This window comes from Rissa tridactyla, chromosome 2 (assembly GCF_028500815.1).
Source record: "Rissa tridactyla isolate bRisTri1 chromosome 2, bRisTri1.patW.cur.20221130, whole genome shotgun sequence".
In the NCBI taxonomy this organism is placed as follows: Eukaryota; Metazoa; Chordata; class Aves; order Charadriiformes; family Laridae; genus Rissa; species Rissa tridactyla.
In genome coordinates, this window is record NC_071467.1 from 168,199,218 (window position 1) to 168,220,107 (window position 20,890).

At 61.9% G+C, this 20,890-nt stretch overlaps 1 protein-coding gene across 2 annotated transcripts in view; it reads left to right on the forward strand.

Moving 5' to 3' along the window:
• AGAP3 (ArfGAP with GTPase domain, ankyrin repeat and PH domain 3) overlaps positions 1-12,795 on the forward strand; it is a 156,683-nt gene extending 143,888 nt beyond the window's left edge. For both annotated transcript variants that reach the window (XM_054189474.1, XM_054189472.1), the window contains exons 14-18: positions 8,542-8,696; positions 9,191-9,281; positions 9,628-9,850; positions 10,930-11,185; positions 11,461-12,795. In XM_054189474.1, coding sequence (XP_054045449.1) covers positions 8,542-8,696; positions 9,191-9,281; positions 9,628-9,850; positions 10,930-11,185; positions 11,461-11,688 — 953 coding nt within the window. In that variant the 3' untranslated portion in view covers positions 11,689-12,795. The remainder of the gene's footprint in view (positions 1-8,541; positions 8,697-9,190; positions 9,282-9,627; positions 9,851-10,929; positions 11,186-11,460) is intronic.
• Positions 12,796-20,890: the final 8,095 nt, after the last annotated feature.

The following is a 20,890-nucleotide window of genomic DNA, read 5'->3' on the forward strand; positions in this document are numbered from 1 at the left end:
CAGGGACGTGCGGAGCAATTGAATCTTAGTTGTTCTGAAGTATCATAAATCAAACGAGCTGTTGCTTTTTTACATGGTCGCATGTTAAAGAGAGCGCAGTGTCAGGTTGCTAGGGAGCATCAGCAAACTATGGCAAGCGTGGTATTGGGCTGCCGGGGATGTCACCAAAGCAGAGTGCGGCTCAGGCTGTCAGGGAGCACCCACAGGTTGGCAAACGTGGTGTCAGGCTGTCAGGGGATGTCGCAGCCACCCCGGGAAGAGAAGAGCTCATCACCACAGCGGGGTTGCAGCGTCAGCTCGCAAGCACCGTCAAGAAAGTCTGCTTGAGCTCAAAGCCCAGCAAAGTGCCGTGGCCAGGAGTGCCCTGTCCTGCCGCGGGCGAGCCCAGAGCCCCCACTGCAGCCATGCCTCCCCCCTGCCCGGCACCTCTGGCTCCCGTTTGGGGCAGCCAGGAGGGCCCCGGGGAGCCACCAGCCATGTCTGACAGCGGGAGCACCTTCGCGACGCTCCCTGCGCCAGCATCCCCATGGCTGCCAGAGCTCCAGGGATAATGAACTTCTCATGTGCTTAAAGAGTGATGCAGGGTGCATGGCGAGAAGCTGACAGCCCCTTAATGTGCTTCTCAGTGGCGGCCAAACGACGCGGTTTTGTCTTTGTTTTTTAGTTTTAAAACCCACGGGAAATTGATGGCCAGTAAAGAGTTGTGTTGGGGCGATGTGCGTGATTAATACCAACTGTCAGGGGCTGTTGGAACCTGATCTCGGCGAGCTGGGCGCGCGGGGCTGAGCTGCGCTTACCAGATTGCTGGGGATTCCAGCTGCTGTTGCTCAGCTCCCGCCTGCCCCACGCAGCTTGTGTCACCCGTGCACTCCCTTCCGCCAAGCCTCTTAATTCAGTGCTAACGAGTCACTCCTGCTCATTACAGACCCCGTGAGCTCCCTGCTCCATCCTGGCGGGAGGAAGGCAGCCTGTGCCAGGGCATCGCCACACCGTGGCTGAACCCCCGTCTCCATCAGCTCCTTACCCCCCTCCTTCTGTGGTTCCCGGGGGGGACCTCGTACAGCGCCGTGTTGTGCAGCTCCTCGTATAGCTCCGTGCGGCCATCTGAGAGACCCTCCTGTGCACACCCGTATCCCCCCCGGTGTGTCTTGCAACGATCCTCCCCTCTCACCGTGGAGCCCACACTGTCCCTGCGCTCCCTCCTGTTACCGCAGCATGACCCCCCCCGCCCCAGTGCCTGCACCCCACATGGCCCCTCGGTGCCTCCCAGCCCCACTGTGCCCCACTGCCACACTGCACCCTGTATGGCGTCCGCCTCCCGCCATATACACAGAAATGACACTCCTGGTCCCTTGCGGTGACCCCCCCCCCCCCACATCACCAGGTACCCTGTGGTGTCCCTGGGGGTTACCTCCGCTTCCACCGAGCCGGGGCAGCGGGAGCGTGCCAGTTCAGCCCAGGGCACTCGGGGGTCTGGGGGCACTGGGACAGAGCCCACTGCGCTGCGGGGTCTCCATAGCAATGTTCTCGCTGCGGCTCTCCTGGCGGCTTGTCGCTGTGGAGGGGGCCTGTCCCCGTTGCACTAATACAGGTTAGGAATATTGGGTTTAATGATCTGCAAAATGAGGAGGCAGCGAGCTGACATTTACGAATGGTGCTGCATCCTTCTCTTCCCAGACGCCTGCTAATTTGTTGATATCCCAAACACCTCATAATGATGTGGTACAGTGGCAGCTTGCAAACAAGCATCCCGAGGCTGGGGGGCCTGCTGGCTGCCCCGCTCCTGGACACTCTGCATGGACTTGGCAGCAAGAGAGCAGAGCTGTGGGCCAGGGACTCCCCACACCAAAGGCAGGACCAGCCCTCATGTCTCTGCCATGCACCCCACAAGCTGGAGGTGTCCCCCCATGTCCCCCCTGTATGAGCACCCACTTGCCAGGGCATCCAGAGGCACCTCTGCTATGTCAGCTCCAGGTGGGAGACAGGACAGGAGCAGGAGAAGGGCAGTGCGAAGGGAGAGGCTGGATGTGATGGGAGCCGGGGGAGAGCGGAGGCGAAAGAGGACCTCCTGCTTCGGGAGCAAGGCAAGGCTCAGCATGAGCTCTGCTTCTTGTTTTGCTGAACTTGAGTGGGATCCTGCTCCTCCTTCCTGGACCTGCTGGGATGCGGGGGGAAGCGTCCCGCACCGTCCTGCATGCAGGGCAGGGGCTGCGTCCCGTCTGCTCAGGGAAGGAGCCGGCCAGCAAGGAGGGCTCTCCATGCCTGGGGTGCTGGCATGGAAGGGCTCCCACCCCTCCCTGTGCTGAGCTCCCTTCTGCCCAGCCTGCTGGGGTGGGAAGTGCTGCCCTGAGTCTTGTGGGCTGGTGTCCAGGAGCTCCATCCAGTGCCTTGCTGGGGGAGAGAACTGTGGCCCCGAGTGCTGGGAGAAGCACGGTCCTGCCGCGCGGGGTGAGGAGCATCGTGCTGCATCCTCCCGCTGTGACCAGAGGGGCATTGCTCCATCTTCTGTGTCCTCCCTGCGGAGCTGCTTTGTGTCCTGATGCGGAGGGACAGGGGAGCCCCATGTTGCCGCTTGTGCTCTGAGGGTGTTGCCCCAACCCCGCGTGGGAGCACCTTGGGTATGTGTGAGGGATGTGGCCAGCCTGTCCCACTGCAGCTCCCTGGGGAGGGACACTGGCCTGGGGTTTCATCCCGCACCCTGGGGAGAAGCAGGGTGTCCATGGGGGACTCCACGGCAAGGTCCCTGCAGTGGGGTCTCCGGGATGGACTGGGCTCTTTGCGTTGTTGCAGGGTGTAGTCTGAGCCCTTCACAAGGCAGGACAGATCCCTGCGCCCAGCCCTGTGCTGAAGCTGAGGTGTTTTTAGTCACCCAGATGGACCGCTTCTCAAAGCTGTGCTTCCTGCCACAGAGAGTGGAGAGAAGGGCCTCGGCATGAGCTGTAAGGGCAACGCTCCCGGGATGCCACTGCTTCCCTTTCTCCCTGTGCTGCTTCTCCCCTCCGGCATCCCCTGCTGCTTCTGCAGGTGACAGCAACAGGTCCACCGGTCTGCTGGGCATCTTGGCTCTGGGCCACCTTTGCGCAGCAGAGCTCTGGCCCATCCTGGCTTCTCAGCGGGGCTCTCCCCTTACCCTCTTTGTTTCACTTTGTGCTGGTTCCTGGCAGGGCTTGCAGGATTTCTCTTTCCCCATTTCTTCCCAGTGCTCCTCTGCTGGCCCAGAGGAGATGCTTCCTCCCAGGGCTGGCGTGTTGGCGGTGGGGGTTGCTGGCTTCCCCCATCTCGGGCAGCTCCGCGAGGGCCGGCCACCTCGCTGCGGTGGCTGCAGAAGTCCTCAAGCCCACTCAGCTGGGTGACTCAGTTGCTGGTCGGGTCCGAGAGCTGCATGGCCCCAGCCCGTCCTGGCCGCTGTGCAGCGCCCTCGCTAATTTTGCTCTCATTTGGAGCACTCATTGCTGGGCGGCGTTGGAGCTGGGTCATGGGGTTAACGCCCATTAGCAGAGCCGGCTCGCACCGAACTCTGCTCAGCAACTCTTCACGGAGCTCAGTCTTTAAAACATCATCAAAAAATCATCAAGAGAGAGAGAGAGACAAGCACGTTCATTTCCACTGCCCACTAATTCTAATGGAGCTGGCGTAATGGACTCCCACCAGCGTGCCTGCAGGCAGCCGCAGGGCCAGGGAGACGGGCTCTGCCTTCTGGCCCTGGGATAGCCCCCCTATCCCGAGGTGGCTGGAAGGGGCTGCCCACTCCTGCAAGGAGCGGCTTCCACCGGTACCGTAGCCTTTTCAAGTCCTAGCTGGTGAGATCTGGGGCTCTTCTGGCCACCAGGAAGGAGCCTGTGCCCTGTGCGTGGCGCAGGGAAGGGTGTTCTGCAGGCTGTGCTTCAACAGAGGTAGTCAGAACCCTTCTGCCCGTGTCATCTGCTTTGTGCTGTCTGTTCACCTGGCCAGAAGTGCCCATGCCACATCAGAAATCTATGCCTCTCCCCAGAAAATCTGAGAAAGACCCATACTTTCCCTGAAGCCATGACTTGAGCCTGATTTGACTTGTATGGGCCCCCCAGGGAGCTCAGGGGCTCGTCCCAGACTGCCCGAGACGCTGGGTCTGCACAGCGCTTAAAGCTGCTCTGAGCCCTCGATTCCCTTCCCAGCGCTGCCAAGCCCTGCGTGCGGTGCCCAGGGTGTGATCCCGCAGCTCCTGTCATAGCCAAGCCTCCAGAGAGGTCTGGCCCTGCCATGCCGTCCTGCCTTGCTGCAGGGAAACAGAGGTAGTGGTTTTGCTTGTGAGAGAAGCCTTGGTGTGGAAGAAAAGCTGTCGTCCTTTGTTAGCTCTTCCCGGGCTCTGCTGAGAGCAACAGGCCCTTTGTTCGGAGTAAAGCTGGAATCCGTGAGGCACAAAGGAGGAAGGGGAATGGAGGTCCTGCGGCTTGCGAAGCCGGTGCTGGGGTTTGGTCTGACTGGGACCACTGCCAGCGCTGGGACCGGGCAGCCCCAGGATGCCACTGAGCTGTGGAACAGTCTGTCCGTGGGGTTGGAGCCCCAGAAATCTCACTGTTTGCCCATGGTGGGGTGTGGGCAGCCCGACAGAGACCCTGGCAGCAGGGTCTGGGAGACGCAGGGCACCCAGTGCAGCACCTGAGCAGAGGGGCTGGTGGGAGTCCGGGGCCGGCAAGCGCCGCAGGGCAGGCGTTTGCTGGCATCTCTGCTGGGACGGGTACTGGGACAGGGAGGCTTGGGCTGGGATTCCTGCCTGCGTGCTGGGGGGGAGATACTGAGCAAGCGAGGGGAAGGAACAAGGATGATGGCGTCCTGTGAGCCTGTGTCAGGAATCCTGACCGAGTCCCAGGGACGGTGCCGACCTGCGTGCTACTGTTCCAGTGGCAGCAGAAGCGGCTCAGCAGCCAGGAGCACTGGGAGTCCATCCAGTACTTCTCAGGTCCGAGCAGCTGGCCAGGGCTCTGCAACACACTGACAGCAGCCACAGTGTGTGGGTCTCTCCCATCAGACCAAGGATGGGAGAGATTTACGGAGAACGGGGCCCATTCTGATAAATAGGGGTGCCCCACAGGTGGCTTTATTGCTCTCTGCTCCAGCAGTGTGGCCAGATCTGAGATCTGGGAACTGCAGACACTCTCTCAGGCACTTGGGCATTTGCTGTCCCCCAGGAAGAAATGCCACTCTCTCCTTCCTGGCTATTAATGTCTCGCTCTGGGCAGCAATCAGTCCTGCAGCTGCCAGGGGCCTGATCCCTGCTCTTGTGTGGCCTCCTGCCAAGGTAAACGGAGCGTCTCTACGAGCAGCTGGAGCTCTCAGGTCCCTGGGCTGCAGATCCCAGTCACGGCTGGGACAGTGGAAGAGGTGGGGGCAGCTGCTGGCTCTTGAGCAGGCTGGAGCTGAGCAGGGGCTGGGGACATCCAGCCAAGTGCCGTGGCAGGGGGTCCTGTCTCGCCAGACCGCTGGCTGTTGGGTGCTCCCTGCCGTGTCCAGGGATGGTGGTGCTCACAGAGAGGATGGGGCAGTGGCTATTGGCCTGGCTGCTCTCTGGTCATTTCTTCTCCAGTATTCAGAAGTTATCAGCTGTGTATTTTCCTAGACTCTTGTTTTTGAGGTGGCACTTGGTGCCCTTGGAGCTTCCACAGCCAACGTCCTTAGGGTAGGTGGCACGTTGCCTGCAGGGAACTCCCCAGAGCAGGGGCTCTGGGGTCCTTTCTGTGACAGAGCTGGAGCAAAGGGCAAAGCGCTGGGCAAGCTTGTTGTCTCGGTTAGACAAGTGCAGCACAGAGAGGGGAAGAGTCCGTCAGCATGACTGACTGCCAGCACCCTGCGGTCTTGTCCTCCTCCTGATGCCCCAGAGGTTCTCATTCCCAGCAGGAGAAAGGCAATTGCAGACATCTTTCCCCAGAGGATGAGTCCCAAGCTGATTCCAGGGTGAAACGATTGAAACAGTCTCACCTTTCTATCTGGGAAAGGCAAGCCAGTTGGCACTTCCCCTGGAGACCCCTTCCTCCTGGAGTCATTCGATCCTCTCAGGGGTCTCCTGGTGTGGAGACCAAGCCTTGCATCCCTGCACCAGTTGATTTCGTCAGTGCTGATAATCTACAAGCCCCTGTGGCTGCTGCTGGGTCTGTGCAGGACACACCGTGGCGTGCTCTCAGCAACGGCAAAGGGCAGGCATCTTCCCAACCAGATGTCGCTCACACTTTTAGCCCCCATGAAATGCAAGAGCCTGAGTCTGCTGTGTGAGTAGCGTGACACGATCCACCACGGCGCAGTAGCAGGAGCCACATTTTACCCTCGGGTTGTTCTGGGGTAAGCAGCTGTGCGTGATGGAAAGAGGTAGAGAGTTCGGTGCTGTGCCCAGTGCTTGTTAGTGCCGGTGGCGGTGCCTCCAGGGGAAGCGAGAGCCTGGACGAGAGGAAGGGCTGTGCCCTCCCACCACCCCATCAGAGCTGTCTCCGCGGAGAGACTTCCCGGGGCTGCACGGCTTTTCTGAGAGTGTTTGTGGGCACAGCCTGGCTCAGCCGGTGCCAGGCGGCCCAGCAGCAACCGAGGCTGCCGTGCCCTTGGTGGGACCTGTTCGTTAGCTCTGCTGGGCTGCTGTGGGCTGCAGCAGGTTCCTCGGTCATTGCCCTCCCGCAGTGAGAGACTCAGGTTGCAGGGGGGTTGGGCAGAGGAGAGGGTCCCCTGCAGACCCCCGGGTCTCCTCCCCATCTGCCCCGCGGGCACAGACCCTGCCAGGCTGGACCGGGCTGGGCCCCTCGGCCTCCTCGCCGTCTCTGGAGCTGTGCAGTTGACTCCCTGCTTTTAATAGAGAGCTGGGAAGGCACATTATGGAGATGAGGGTGTTATTTGCATAACGCTAATTAGGTAATTACAAATCATTTTGCTATGAGCTGAAGCGTGTGCTGTGACATAACGTTTATTAGTCATTCCATTCAGGCCCCGCTTAGTTAAGTCATTTACTGCACTAACTACTGAAGTTGGCAATAAAAGGTAAATGCTGGTGCTCGGGTGTAAAGCTGAGACGGGGCACCCGGTGTAAGTCCCGGCCCAAGGGCCCGCTCGGCGCAGCCGGTGGGGTGGGCGGACAGGGCAGACCCAGCCCCACAGCAGTCAGAGCGGTAGCCAGAGCGGGGACCACCTTGTCAGCCTTGCTTTTCAGCAGTCTTGGCTGTTTTGGGGCTGTTTTCTTAGAGCCGGGGGGCCTGAGGCGCTTTCTCACATTCTCGCTGTCCCCGTCTCTGCTGCCTGCTCTGCCACCCAGCGCAGAGGTGCCTGTGTCTGACACCCCCCTGGGAACCCACTAGGCAGCCTGCATCTGCAGGGATGCTAACGCTTCCATTTGTGCCCAGCCTCTGCTGGTCTGAGCGACCCTTGGGGCTCACCAAAACTGTCCTCCCTGAAGACGTGAAGTCAGGAATTTGTCCTCGTGTGTTTCACAGCCAGAGAAGTGCTTTAATATTGACTCTGTATCTGCTGGGTTTGCTTGTGGGGTGCAGATGCTGGTGCTGTGCAGAGGAGTGGCTGAGGTGCCTGAGGAGCAGGTCGCCTGGCCGTCCTCTGGGGCGCTTTGCCCTGCATGTGTCCCTGCTGCTGTCCCTACTGCCGTCCCTGCTGCCGTCCCTACTGCCATCCCTGCTGCCTTCCACGTGCCTCATGGAAGCAGCTCCACTTGGCCGGCTTCCAGGGACCGCCATGGCCACCAGCTTCCGCTTCCCAGGTTTGGGAGCCGGAGGCCACCTGCCTGGCAGGGCACTGAGGGGTGCCTGAGCCAAGGATGGCATCACTCCTGCCTCTTCATAGCTCCTGCCCCAGTCTCTGTGACTTTGTGCTTCTCTATGGGGAAACAGCAGCTGTGCCCTGTCGTGTGGGGCCGTGGAGTGCCCAGGCACTGAGGGCGTCCCAGGTGGGGTCCCTTCTCTGCTGTGCTCCTCAGCTGGCGATGATGCCCCTTCTCAATGCACAGGACTGTGAAGAGCTGCCTTTGAGCCCACTGAAGGGCCCTCCTTGCATCTCCTGATGCAGCGTGCAGGGCTCTGCCCCTCTAAAGCCACTCATTGGCAGGCAACAAGCGCTCTGTGCACACTTCGGGGGTGACGGGGCTGTTTTGGGGGGCTCCAGCTCTGCGGAGGAGCTGATGCCACTGCTCAGGAGGTCAGCAGCTTTCTCTGAGGGTGGGACCTGCAGGGCATGGAGAGCAGGGCGCGAGCAGCTTCCAGAAGCCCGGTGCCACAGCCTCCTGGGCTTCCCGGCCTGGGACAGTGGGCGATGGAGGCTGCGGGTGTTTGCATGCAGAAGGAAGGAGTGGAGCTCCCATGCCAGTGGAGCTGTGCAAGCAGCGGGAGGGACAGGCTGGTGCAGAGCTCTGGCACTCAGTGCCTGCGCATCTCTGTCCCAGCCTCCTGGGGACCGCTGCTGGGCATCCTGCCCGTGCGCGGGCACCGCAGTGGCCACAGGGACCTCCCTGTGTGCTCGCACCCCACGAGGCAGGCAGACCCCCTCCTTCCCTGACCCATGTCATGGCACACCTTTCTTTTCCAGAACCAGATGAGCCATTTGAGTTCATTATCGTGTCCCTGACGGGCCAGACGTGGCTCTTTGAGGCCTCAACGTCAGAGGAGCGAGAGCTTTGGGTCCAGGCCATCGAGAGCCAGATCCTGGCCAGCCTGCAGGGCTGTGAGAGCAGCAAAAATAAGGTAAGAGGCCTCGCCTGAGTTCTGCTTTCTTCCCTTCTCTCTGTCATCTGCTTTGCTGTATCCATCCCTGTCCCAGGCTTCCCTCTGTCCAGGCTGGATCCCGTACCGATTCCTCCGCTCCCACTCAGGGTTCAGTCCCATCCCTGGGACTGTGCTGCTCCCCAATGGGTTTCCTGTCACCTCCCTGAGCTCCCCGTCCTCTCCCCAGCCTGTCTCTGGCCCACGGAGCTCTCTGCATCCTGCCAGGGCTGGATCCCAGGCTGTTCGCTCCCTCCTTGGACCGCTCTGCCTTTTTGCTCCCCCAGCACACACCTGGCTACGAATCCATGGTCACTCTGGACCCTGTTCTCTGAGCCCCCGCAGCAGAGCCTGCAGGGTCCCCGCTGGAGCGGGGCGCTGGCGGCTCACCGAGGGGCTCGTGGGGTGGTGATGAGAGGACACGTGGTGGGGCAGTTGGCCTGGAGTAAACAGGGTTCCCGCGCGTTGTGTTTCAGGCTCGGCTGGGCAGCCAGAGCGATGCACAGGCCATGCAGGCCGTCCGCACCGCACGTGGGAACAGCTTCTGCGTGGACTGCGATGCACCAAGTAAGAAACGCTGCACTGGAGGTGGGTCCGTGCACCCAGGGAGGGCAGGGGACTCCACACCAGCCACCTCCCCTTACCCCAGGGGACCCTGCTCTGTGGGGCTGTCTCGTCCTCTCCTGCAGTGGAATTGTTCTTCAGGGATGGGGGACTGACCCACCTGCCACACTGGTCCGTGACCCCTTACTGACCAGCCTGGAGTCCTTGCCTCTCTGTGCTGCTGGGGCACTGGGCTTGGAATGGATCTGCTGGGCAGGCGCCTGCACATGTGGGTCTCCTGGATCACAGGAGACAGGCTGGTGAGTCCATGCTGGTATTAACTCTCCCCCACTGATCTTGCTGCCCTCAGATCCGGACTGGGCAAGTCTGAACCTGGGCTCCCTCATGTGTATTGAGTGCTCCGGGATCCATCGCAACCTGGGCACCCACCTGTCCCGCGTACGCTCCTTGGACCTGGACGACTGGCCTAGCGAGCTTCTCATGGTCATGACGGCCATCGGCAATGCCCTGGCCAACGCTGTGTGGGAAGGAGCAGTGGAAGGCTACCCCAAGCCCACCCCCGAGAGCAGTCGGTAAGGGAGATGGGGAACCGCAGAGATGCTTCTCAGACAACCACACCAGGAGGCTTGAGGGCACCTCGGAAGTTGGATGCAGCCATCCAGTCAAACAGAGAGGTGGGCAGGAATCCTCAAGGCTCTCCAGTGTCGGGGGTCCTGCCTGCTCTCTGGGCACTGGAGGCCCTCTCCCACTGTCCTGATGGGCCAGCAGGGCTTCATGGCTGGCCATGGCCATGCGGTGACTGCTGGAGCCGTGGCTGGCTGCAAAGCAGAAGGGGTTAACAGAGATGGCTTGGCAGCGTTGTGTGGGTCTCAAGGGTGCGTCCCTTTCAGGCCCTTGTCTGTCCCTATCGGAGCGACTCTCCTGTCACTCATCCCAACAAGAGCCCATTCTGCGGCTTATCAACGGATAAGAGCAGGTCAGGGGGTGGTAGGAGTGAGCATGCTCCGTGCGGGGCATTGATGGCCGTCCGCCAGATGCAGATGGATAGAATGGCAGCAGATAGCGGCGGCACGGCACACATCGATCTGCCCGGCCCCGCAGCCCCAGGCGGGACGGACGCTGCTGCAGCCTTTGTTTGCACCAGGCGAGACGGCAGCAGTGATAACGTGCCTCCCGTGGCACCGGGCTGTCATGTGCGGCAGCTAACCTTTTCTTGCCGCTGGCCACGGCCCACGTACAGGCACGGAACAGAGACGGTCCCCCACGCTGCCACGTAATGGGCACGCAGGAGAGTGTACGGGGCATTAGCATGGAGGTGCGGGTGTCCCTTTGCACGGTGACAGGTCTGGGGTCTGGTTGTGGGTTGCTGCTGCTGGATGTGAGCGCACAGCGTACATAAGGAGCTACAAGGAGGTGCTGTGAGACAACTGTGTCCAGAGCAGTGTGACAGAGCCCCAGTGACAGCTGTACGTGGCGGGGACAGCAGGGGAGGTGACAGCAGCAGGGGCTCTGCAAGGGGCGCCTGCGTGTGACAAACCCGCGCTGCTAACAGGGCACATTCAGGGTGGCAGCACTGGTACGCATGTCCCTTTGCACATGGGGCCTGGGCAGGTTGGCCCACCTGTGACAGTGACAGTGTCTCATCTGGCAGGGAGGAGAAGGAGCGCTGGATCCGGGCCAAGTACGAGCAGAAGCTCTTCCTGGCTCCGCTGCCGCAGTCGGACATCCCGCTGGGGCAGCAGCTGCTGCGGGCGGTGGTGGAGGACGACCTGCGCCTCGTGGTGACGCTCCTGGCCCATGGCACCAAGGAGGAAGTGAACGAGACCTATGGGGACGGAGACGGGCGCACAGCGCTGCATCTCTCCTGCGCCATGGCCAACGTAGTCTTCACGCAGCTGCTCATCTGGGTAAGGCAGGACCCCGCAGCCTGCACCGCGGCACATCTGGCCCTGCCCCAGTGCTTCCCTTCTGCAGCACCTCCCCGCTCCCAGGGCTCAAGACACCCCTCGTCCATCCCCCTCCCGCGGGTTCCCCGTGTGCTTGCTGGCGCTGCCCACCCTCCCCTCTCCCTGCCCACCCCAGTGCCACAGAGCCGCCCTGCCTGTGCCGCTGCACCAGCCCTGTGCCCATGGGCCGCGTGGCGCCCGGGTGCCGCTGACCGGCTGCTTTCTCTCCTGCACAGTACGGGGTGGATGTGAAGAGCCGGGACGCTCGGGGCCTGACCCCGCTGGCCTACGCCCGGCGCGCCGGCAGCCAGGAGTGCATCGACATCCTGCTGCAGCACGGATGCCCCAGCGACAGCGCCGTCACCACGCTGACCCCCAGCCTGCCCCGCCGCAACACCAACGCCAACAACAACGCCTGCACCGTGGTGCCAGCTGAGCTCGGCGCCAGCCCCAGCGCCATCTAGCATCCCACGGGCCCTCCGCTCACTGCACGGCCGCCTTCCAGCCCCACCGGGGCAGCGGGGTGCAGGAGCGGGTCCGAGAGCAGCACAGCCAGAGCGCTTGCCGTGCTCGTCTCCCCCCAGGACCCCCGTTCTGGCGGGGGGGAGGCTGAGAGCCAGCAGCTCGCTCCTCCGCGCGGTTCCTGTGGACTCTCCCCACGCACCTGGGATGGGGCCATGCAGACCCAGCGCGGTCAGCTTGCAGAAGGGCCCCCCATAGTCACTGGGGTGGGGGCTCCAGTACTCCCTGTTCTCATGACTGGTACAAGGGGAGGAGAGGCACTTCTGTGTGCCCCCCATCGCACCCACATGTAGATAATAGAGGGGCCGGAGGCAGTTCAGGTGTGTGCCCCCCCCGCACAGCTGGTACCGGGGAGGGCGATGGCTGCCCCCGCTCTCCCAAACCGAAGGGCAGTTTGGGCACTTCCCCCCTGCCCCCGCTCCCGTCTCGGCCTGGCTGTGCACCCCCGGTGCAGCGGGGAGACGGGGGGCAGCGGGAGGTGCATGCTTCTCCACTGCATCCCCACGCTTCTCTCTGCTTTTGGCCAGTGCAGGGGGGGATCTCCTCTCTGGTACCGCTCCCCACATGCAAGGGGAGCTTTTCTCCCACGCAGCCCCTGGACAAAGGCCCCTCCAGCCTCCCTGGTGACTGAGAGGGGGAAGAGGGTGGTCACCCCGGGATCCCCAGCTGTGTCTGTCTGTCTGTAGAGTCACTGTCCTTCCAGGTTCAAGCCCCAAAGCCATACACGGTGTCTCCGTCAGAGCATCCCCGACGGCTCCCGCTGCTGCCCAGGTGGGGCTGGTCTCCGGCTGAGCAAGAGGAGAGAGGAGATGAGCGTCTCCCTTTGGTTTTGGGCCAAGCCTGCAGCCGAGCGCTGAAACCCCAAGGCTTTGGACGCTGCTGTGGAACGTCTCTGTCACTTGTGTATAAAATGTACATTGAAAATATTTATATGGACACTCTGTATATACTGTTTCTTTGCCATGAGTTGCCCTGTGTGTGTTATCTGCAGCCAAGGAGATAAAGGCCAATAAAGCAACCCACCTCCTGCCAGCCCAGCTTTTCCGTGTGCTGCCTTCTGGGCCTCCGGTGCAGCCTCTGGCCTGTTTCTTGCCCACACTGAGGGGTCTGGTGGGTTTCCATCCCGCACCGACGAACATTCAACCCTTTCTTCTGCAGCTTGGGAGTTCGTAACAGCAGTGCTGTGCTGAACCAGCCCCCCCGCCTTGGTGGATGTGGCAGAGTGCTGTGATGGGGAGGGGAGACGTGTCGACCGCGGGTGCTGTGGGACAACGCAGGGACACGGCCCCAGCGGGATGCACGGCTCTGGCGGGATCAGAGCTGGGCACAGCAGGGGGTGGGTGCTGGGCAGGGGACATGTGGGTCGGAAGCGCTGGGGCCAGCTGGTGCCTGTGCGCAACAGGGTGAGTTTGAAGCTGGGAGGGGAGGCAGAGATGGGCAGGAAATGGCGGGCCGTCCCGGCAGGCAAGGACCCTGCGTGGTTTGCTGTGGCAGAAAGGTTGCTGCAGAGGACCAGGGGTCATCTATTCCCAAGGCACAGAGAGCCAAGGGAGCTGCGGGGCTCTGCTCCACCATCCCTGACCCCCACAGGCTTCTCCAGCTTTTGGCAGAGCCAGGCCCCAGCACTGCCAGGTCTCAGCTGGCTGCGCCCAAGGCCACACCGCAGGATACTCTCTGGGGCTCCAGCGTCCCCTCGTGCCATGCCCAGGTGCAGGCTCTGTGCTGCGCTGGGGCTGGGCACGGCTCGGGGTCCCCAAACCTGCATGGTGATGCCGTAAGGGAGTCACCAAGACACCCCGCTGTCCCCCTGGCACCCTGACGGCCACAGGTACCCCCCAGCAGCCCCCCATGCCCCTCCCATGGCAGAGGGCTGACACGTGGGTGGCTGCAGATGGTGGCCCCAGCTCCTCGCCGGCCCCTTAACTCATCTCTGTGTGCCGGCTGCATGTGCCGGCGTCGTGGTCCCAGTCCTGGTCCTGGCCCCAGCCCGCCCGCCCCTGCCCGTGTCCCCCCTCACTCCCCGTCCCCCCTCTCCCTCGCCGTGCACGTCGGTGCCCCCGCACCGGCCCCAGCCCCGGCCCGGTGCTGGGTTTGGTTAATTTCCTGGCGACTGCATTAGCGGGAATGGAAGCCGAGGGACGGCAGCTCCTCTGGGGCCCATTAATCATCCCCCTCAGACAAGCTGCCTTGATTACAAGTGGCAAGAAATTCATTAGGGCTGCGGCTCTGACAACTTTTATCTGCGCGGCTGGATCTGACTCATTAGGCAGCCAAATTAAAGCCATGATGGGCCCTGATGAAATTCACTGCTTGTTTATCTTGTGCGATCTGATACATCTGCCCATACATCATCTAGTGCGCGGGATCCCGCCCGGCCCAGCCCCGGCGCCTCCCTTCCCATCCCAGCCCTGCCCTGGCCCGATGGCTGCCCTGGCCTGCGGCACGGCTGGGAGATGGCCCCGGAGCCACCCCCGAGCCGAGGGCTCCAGCCAGACCCCTGCCCTGGCCCGATGGCCACCCTGGCCCACAGCACAGCCGGGACGTGGCCCTGGAGCCACCCCCGGGCTGGGGGCTCAAGCCAAACCCTGGCCAGTGGCACAGCTGGGACACGGCCTCAGAGCCAGCCCAGCAAGTCCCCTCACCTGCCCCACGCTCTGCCTTCAGGGCCAGGGCTGGGAGCTGCTGAGGACAGCCCTGGGGCCACACGGCCCTGAGCCACCCCTCCTGGGCCACCCGGTGCCTGTGGGGGCGTGCAGCCCCCTGGGACACCCACAGCCCTGGCCAGGTCCTGCTGGTGGTGGCACCAGTGCCAGCACACAGCCTCGTGGAGACAGAGCCGGTGCCCTGCTGTTGGCCACATCTTGCAAACAGGGGCTGGCAATGCAGGGGCTGCCCCTCTGCTTGCACCCAGCAGCTTCCCCGTGGGCTCTGACATGGCCCTGGAGAGCCAGGACAAAAGCCCTTTTCTCCAGGCCATGAGCGGGCAGGCAAGGACACCCATCGTGGGCTGCTGGCACCACAGCGGCCCTTCCTTAAGGGAGGCCACCCCGTACCAGGGTGCTGCCCCAGCAAGGGCCTGTGCTGGGCACGGGCAGCCTCTGGGCCGTGGCACATCGGTCCCGTCCCCATCAGGAAGGGTTTTGCCCTGAACAACACTGTCCCTGTTAAAAAGAGCGTGACCCCATCTGGCAGTGGGGCCAGGCCCCCACAGCAGCACTCCCGTCCTGCCCTGACTGGCCCCAGACCACCATTAGCCCATTGTTTGAACACAGCTCAGCGCCAAGGTGGCCCACTTGGCTTCACGTTGTCCCGGGCCAGAGCAAGCTGAGGCAGGAGCTGCTGTGTCTATGTTTAGGGGCAGGAGCTGCTGTGTCCATGTTTAGGCTGGTGCCAGGGAGGGCACAGGCGGACCCCCCCCGGTTCTGCTCTGTACACCACAGGAGTGTGCCAGGGCAGCAGCACAGCAGGGCTGTCCCCGCGTGACACAGCCCCCAGCAACAGCGATGACCACACCAGCTCCTTGGCAGCACCACAGGCACTCTGCCGCAGCCAGCCAGCACCACTCGCGCCACGGAGCTGAAGCAGTGGCTGCAGGACAGTGCGGGTGCTGCAGGGTGGGAGCAAGGGATGCAGACCCATGCCACCAGCACATCCAGGGTGTGCAGACGCAGGCTGGAAACCAGCCATGCCACAGGTCTGCACCACTTCCCAGAGAGCCTGGGCACAGCAGACCGCACCAGGACAAGCTCCATGGGGCACAACTCGCAAACAGCCCCATGGTCCCCCTCATAGCTGTAGCTGAGCTGGCACAGCCTCCTGGGGGGTCTGTAGGTGGGCAGCAGCCATGGCATGGGGCAGTACAACCCAGCCCTGGGGCACTGGGACCACACACTGGGTACAGGCAGAGGTGCTTTTACAAGAGATGTCCAGAGCAGAGATCATGCTATTACTCTGCATTTTTGCGTTTCCAATCAGCCCTGCCTCTGCAAAAGAGAGGGCAGAGATGTGACACAATGTCCCAGCCCCCCTGGCCTGTGCTTACCTGGATACGGCACCAATAGGGTCCTCTACGGCACCTGCGCCCTGTGCCCATCCATGTCTCGGTATCTGGCCTGCCTGTGGGCGCAGAAGGGCAGCATAGGTCCTGGCAAAGCCCTCTGGAGGAGACCAGCCTGGCAGCTGAGGCACACGCTGGTAGGCAGTGAAACGCCCAGCATGGGCAGGCGGGTGGGACCCCCTGCTTGGGAAGGGGTTTTGCGAGCTGGGCATCAAGCACTGCAGTCCCGTCAACTGCTTCATGACTTGCCCAGCACCTGAGTGGGAAGCAGCACCGCAGAGTGTGGCTACAGTCTCTCTCTCCTCCCAAGCCCCAGTTCCAGCATGCCCTTGACAACTTCTTTCAGGTCTTGGGTCATTTTCCTTTGACACTGAAGATGCACCCGCTGGGAGTTTGCACTCTGCTGCTGAGGCCGCCATGACCAGACCAGCTACTGAATGGCCTCTGCAGCTGCACCCCGAACTCTGTGTGCTGCGGTGGAGATGGCTTTAAAGGAATTGGAGGTGGTCGAGGGGACCTCACAACCCTTCCCAGTTGCCAGGCCAGTGGGGAAATTGTTGCTCTCCTGCCCACGTGCCGTCAGAGCCAATTTCTCCCCACCAGGGTATAGGTTCGTTGCATCGCAGGACTCCTGCAGTGGTGACACCCACGTGCTACTCCTAGCCAAGGCCAGGAGTACGGTGAGCCGCTCCCTAAAGACAACCCGCAGCAGCACGGATTCCTCCACAGGGCAGCACAGCAGAGCACAGCGTCCCTCTGCCCTGCTTTGAGTCTGCTCAAACCGGGGTCAGAGGGCCTGTCACAGCCACCGCCGCACGCCAGCTTTGGAATAAAAAGCCCAGCGTGGCCTCCTGGGCAACCGCTCTGTGAGCCACGAGCAGATCAGCTAAGCAGCCCAGCAAGTCCTGGAGAGGCTGATGAATGAGCAACAGCAGCACCAGCCCCATGGTGCAGCCCATCAGCTCTTCATACAAGCCCGTTGTTAGAGAATACTGTGAACCAGCTTTGCTGAACCGCAAACTTTTCCCTGAGAGGGGACCACTGAATGAATAAATACCCTGTGGGATGGAATCACTACTCCTTTCCCAGTTCTTTAAGAACCATTGTGCAGGTAAATGAGTTGGCAGGCCTGGGTAGAGAGAATTTCCTTCTAAATTATGGAAGTGTCTTCATGAGGACAAAATACATATGTGTTTATATATATATATATATGTGTATAAACATATGCATAAATAAATGCATGTCTCTGTGTCTACATCTACCTTTTACTCTCTGTTTGTGTGCATGAACATGCCTGAGAACATGTGCACAAATGTGTGCATTTGGGCATCCGCGTAAGAGTTACTTCCTGCCCTGGCTCCTACTCCAGGACACGAGACAACAGACAGAAGGCAGTGGGTGGGAAATTCCAAATAGATGCAAGGGGAAAAATACTAGGAAGGTGGTCAGACGCTGGAACAGCGGCCCAAAGAGGTGGGATTGCCACCCTTGGAGATAATCGAAGTCAGCTGGACAAGTTCTTCAGCATCCTGATCTAACAGGACCAGCTTTGAGCAGATGTTGGACCAGAGACCTCCCGAGGTCCCTTCCCATCTGCGAGGCTCTGCCATGCCAGGGTCTGTCTTTATTGCCCAGTTTTTCATTGTTGCTCTCCCACCCACCCCGATGGTAGAGCACCTATAGCTCCAGTTTGTGGGGCCGGCAGCCCCCTCTGCCCCAGCAGCTCTTCTCTCTGGGGAGGTGCTGGAGACACTTCACGCGGCGCGGGCAGTGCCGGTCACTGCATTCGGGGCCGTGATGCTGCAGCGCTTTGCTGTGCAGGAGGCACCAGAGCCATCGCAGCGCACAGAGTGCACCGGGGAGCTCTGTTCTGCACAGCGTGAGGAGGACTCTGCGGCTGCAGCTCTCTCCAACACCCACGGTGACAGCAGCGAGTCTGTCACGTCCATCAGCACCAGACTGCGCTGCACCTCGCTGCAGCACTTGCAGGTCTGTTAACACCACTGTCTGTAGGGTTGCGTTGTGCGCTGGCTCTGGGGCTGAGCTAACACAGCAACAAAAAAAGCCAAACCCCAAATAACTTCTAAGCCGCTGGAAGCTCCAGATCTCCAGCCCACTCCACCAGTGGTCGATGGACTGTGCAGCCGGAGCAGGGGGATGTTTTGCAGACAGAGTCCAGGTTGGCGATGGCGTGCACAGCTGGGGGGTGACGGGTTAAGAACACAATAAACTGATGCTGTCACTGGGGCAGGACATACCAAACCACAGCGTCAGCTGGAAATGCCAAGTGAGATTAAGGGGGTTCGTGGACCCTAAAATAAAATTTAGTGCCTTTCAGTGTCACTGCCCCAACCCTGGAGCTGTGGACATTTTTCAGAGTGCTGTGGTTAATCTTGCTGTGCCGTGCTGGGTTACAGTGACACAGACCCCTCATGTGGACACATTTATAGTGACAGAGCACTGTTTATAGCTGCACAATTGCTTTATCCTGCCTCCCCCTCCCCAAAGCTGGCCCAGATGTAGATGCATCAATTCATGTGCAGGAGCTATTGCAATTGGTGCAAATGTCGTGTGGTCCCCGCTCGCAGCCACGTAGCATGGACAAGTCAACAGTCTCTGCCTCAGACCAGCGCAGACCCAAGGCGGGAGCAGCAGGACATACCTGAGCTGTGGTTTTCAGGTGCAGGCGGCTCTGCCACTGTGTGTCGAAGGAACATCCAGCTCCCCTGAGGGCAGGGCAGCCGGGGGCAGCTGCCAGAGGACATTTCCTTCCCCTGATCCAGAGAGAACGCCAGCAGATGTTGCTACCTGAGCAGGCCAAACCCATGCTGGGGATGCTGTGAGCAACACCAGGCCAGGCAGTTCCTGAGGATGCTTTCTCCTTTCTGGGCCAGCAGTGCAGGGGACAGAGACAGAACTGTCCTGCCGCAGCTGCAGGAAGCCAGCTGTGCTCTGCTGCCCCAGCAGCTGCTCAGAAATCCAGGTCATGAAAGGATCCTGCAGAACTGTCTTGGGACCTGCAAGAAACATCTCTGTGGAAAGAAGCACCCACTTGGACACCCAGGAGCACGGCTTTGTCCTAACAGTTACTCTGCTCTAAGCTGTGGCTGCCCCCACACAGAGCAGCCAGACCCAGCAGCCGGTGGGCAGGGAGAGCCCCCACCGGTGCTCTGAGGCTACTGAGCCCCCACCAGTGCTCTGAGCCCTGACAAGGGCTCTGCAGGAGGACTCAGCTGCACAGGCTGAGCACGGGCCATCGCCATCATTCCATGTTAACAGAATGCACCTGCTGAAGAGGGAAGGGCCGTGGGGAGGGAGCACCCGCCCCCAGGCAGCATGGGGATGGGCCAGCCCTTGCTGTGGCTTCAGGGAGGGCACCCAGGAAGGTGAAGTCAGCTCCATCTGTCAGGGATGTTGCCCACTCATAAGCCGTGTCTCCTGGGGAAGGGTGCCAACAGCTAACTGGACCCTGTGTGACCCAAACTCCATATCAAACCTCAAAAAAAATTGGTGTCCCAGCAGCACCATGTCCCACGCCCTTGGAGAGGGCCTTCTCCCTGTCCAGGAACCTCTGGTGAGATTGCAATGGGTGTTGCTACTGCAGCACAGACCCATGAGCTCCCTTGTGCCATGGGCTGCGTGGGCTGATGGTTGTCAAGTCAGCGATAGAGGCTTTTGTAGCTGGACACCCAGTTAGCGGTGGAATCTCATGGTCCTCTACACTGTTGATGAGGGACTGTGCACGTAGCTGTGCCCCATGCAAAACTGGATCTTCATCAGGTTCTAGGGTTGGGCTCAGTCCTCTGAGACCCTTCTCCTGCACCAGCGCAGTGAGAGCCGTCAGCTGCTGGGGCGAGGGGACACAGTGTTGGTGCCAGCAGTGCCTAACCCACCCCGGCCCTGCTCCCTGCTGTGGAGCCTCGGCAATGTAGCAAGAAGAGCAGCAGCTGGTGCTGGTGAGACAGGCTGAGGTGTCCAAGGAAGGGCAAGACCCTCACCTTCCCCTCCGCCCAGCCATGGGACAGGCAGCCCTGGCAGCCAGCGCTGCCCCAGGATTCAGTGGCAATAATGCACGTGAGCTCAGGAGGATTTCTCCGTTCATTCCCCATGGGCTCCTAAGGGCTGAGGGAGGAGGAAAGGCTTCAAGGCAGGACTTTTCTAGCAGACAGAGCAGCCCTGACGAGTTGAGGGCATTGCATCACTGGCGTGTGGAGGCGTGTGGGGCTGAGCATGCCCAGAGCCGGCACAGGGCGCCGGGGCAGCCCTGGGGACAGCAGGGGCCGGGGGGCTGCGGGCACGGACACCTCGTCACCCCACGGCCAGCAGAGGCCAGCTCCTGGCACAAGGCTCATGGGACGGGCAGGGCTTTGCCTCCAGGGAGGGTGACAACCTGCTATCGTCCGTGGTGGATCTCGGGGAGGGTCGCTCCTGTCCCACGGCCCGGGGCACGGCACCAGGGACGCCGGGGGCAGGGCACACGTCCCCCTCCGCCCGGGGCAGCGCTGCGGGGCTGGGGAGGGCTGTGGCGGCAGGGGCTGCGGGGGGCGAGGACGGACGGCCCCGGCACGGCCCCGCCGGCGGGAAGGCGGACCCGGGGATGCTCCCGGGCGCTTCCCAGCCCCTCCCCTTCTCTGCCCCCTCCCGTCTCTCAGCACCGGGCGGGTCCGATGGATCCCGCAAGGCCACCGCTGCTCCCCGCACAGCCGCCGGGTCCGCAGGCGCCGGTACCGGCCGAGGGGCGGGCGAGTCCCGGACCCTCCCGCCGTCCCCGGCTGCATGCACGACCCGGCTTCCGCGGCTGTTCCTCGGGGTTGGCGCAGCAGCCCCCTGCCCCTGCCCTTGCTCCCGTCTCTGCCCCAGTCCCTGTCCCTGTCCCCGTCCCTGTCCCTGCCGGGCCGGGGGCCGCGGGGCGCCTCTGGCCGCGGCCGCCCGTGTCTGCAGCGCGGCGGGGTGGGCAGCACCGCGGAAGAACGTCGCCTCGCTCCATAGAAAATAATTTATTGAAATCACAGCTATACATGGGCGGGCGCCCGCGGGCAGCGCGGCCCCAGACCCGGCCCCGGCCCGGCGCGGCGCCGCTGGCGGAT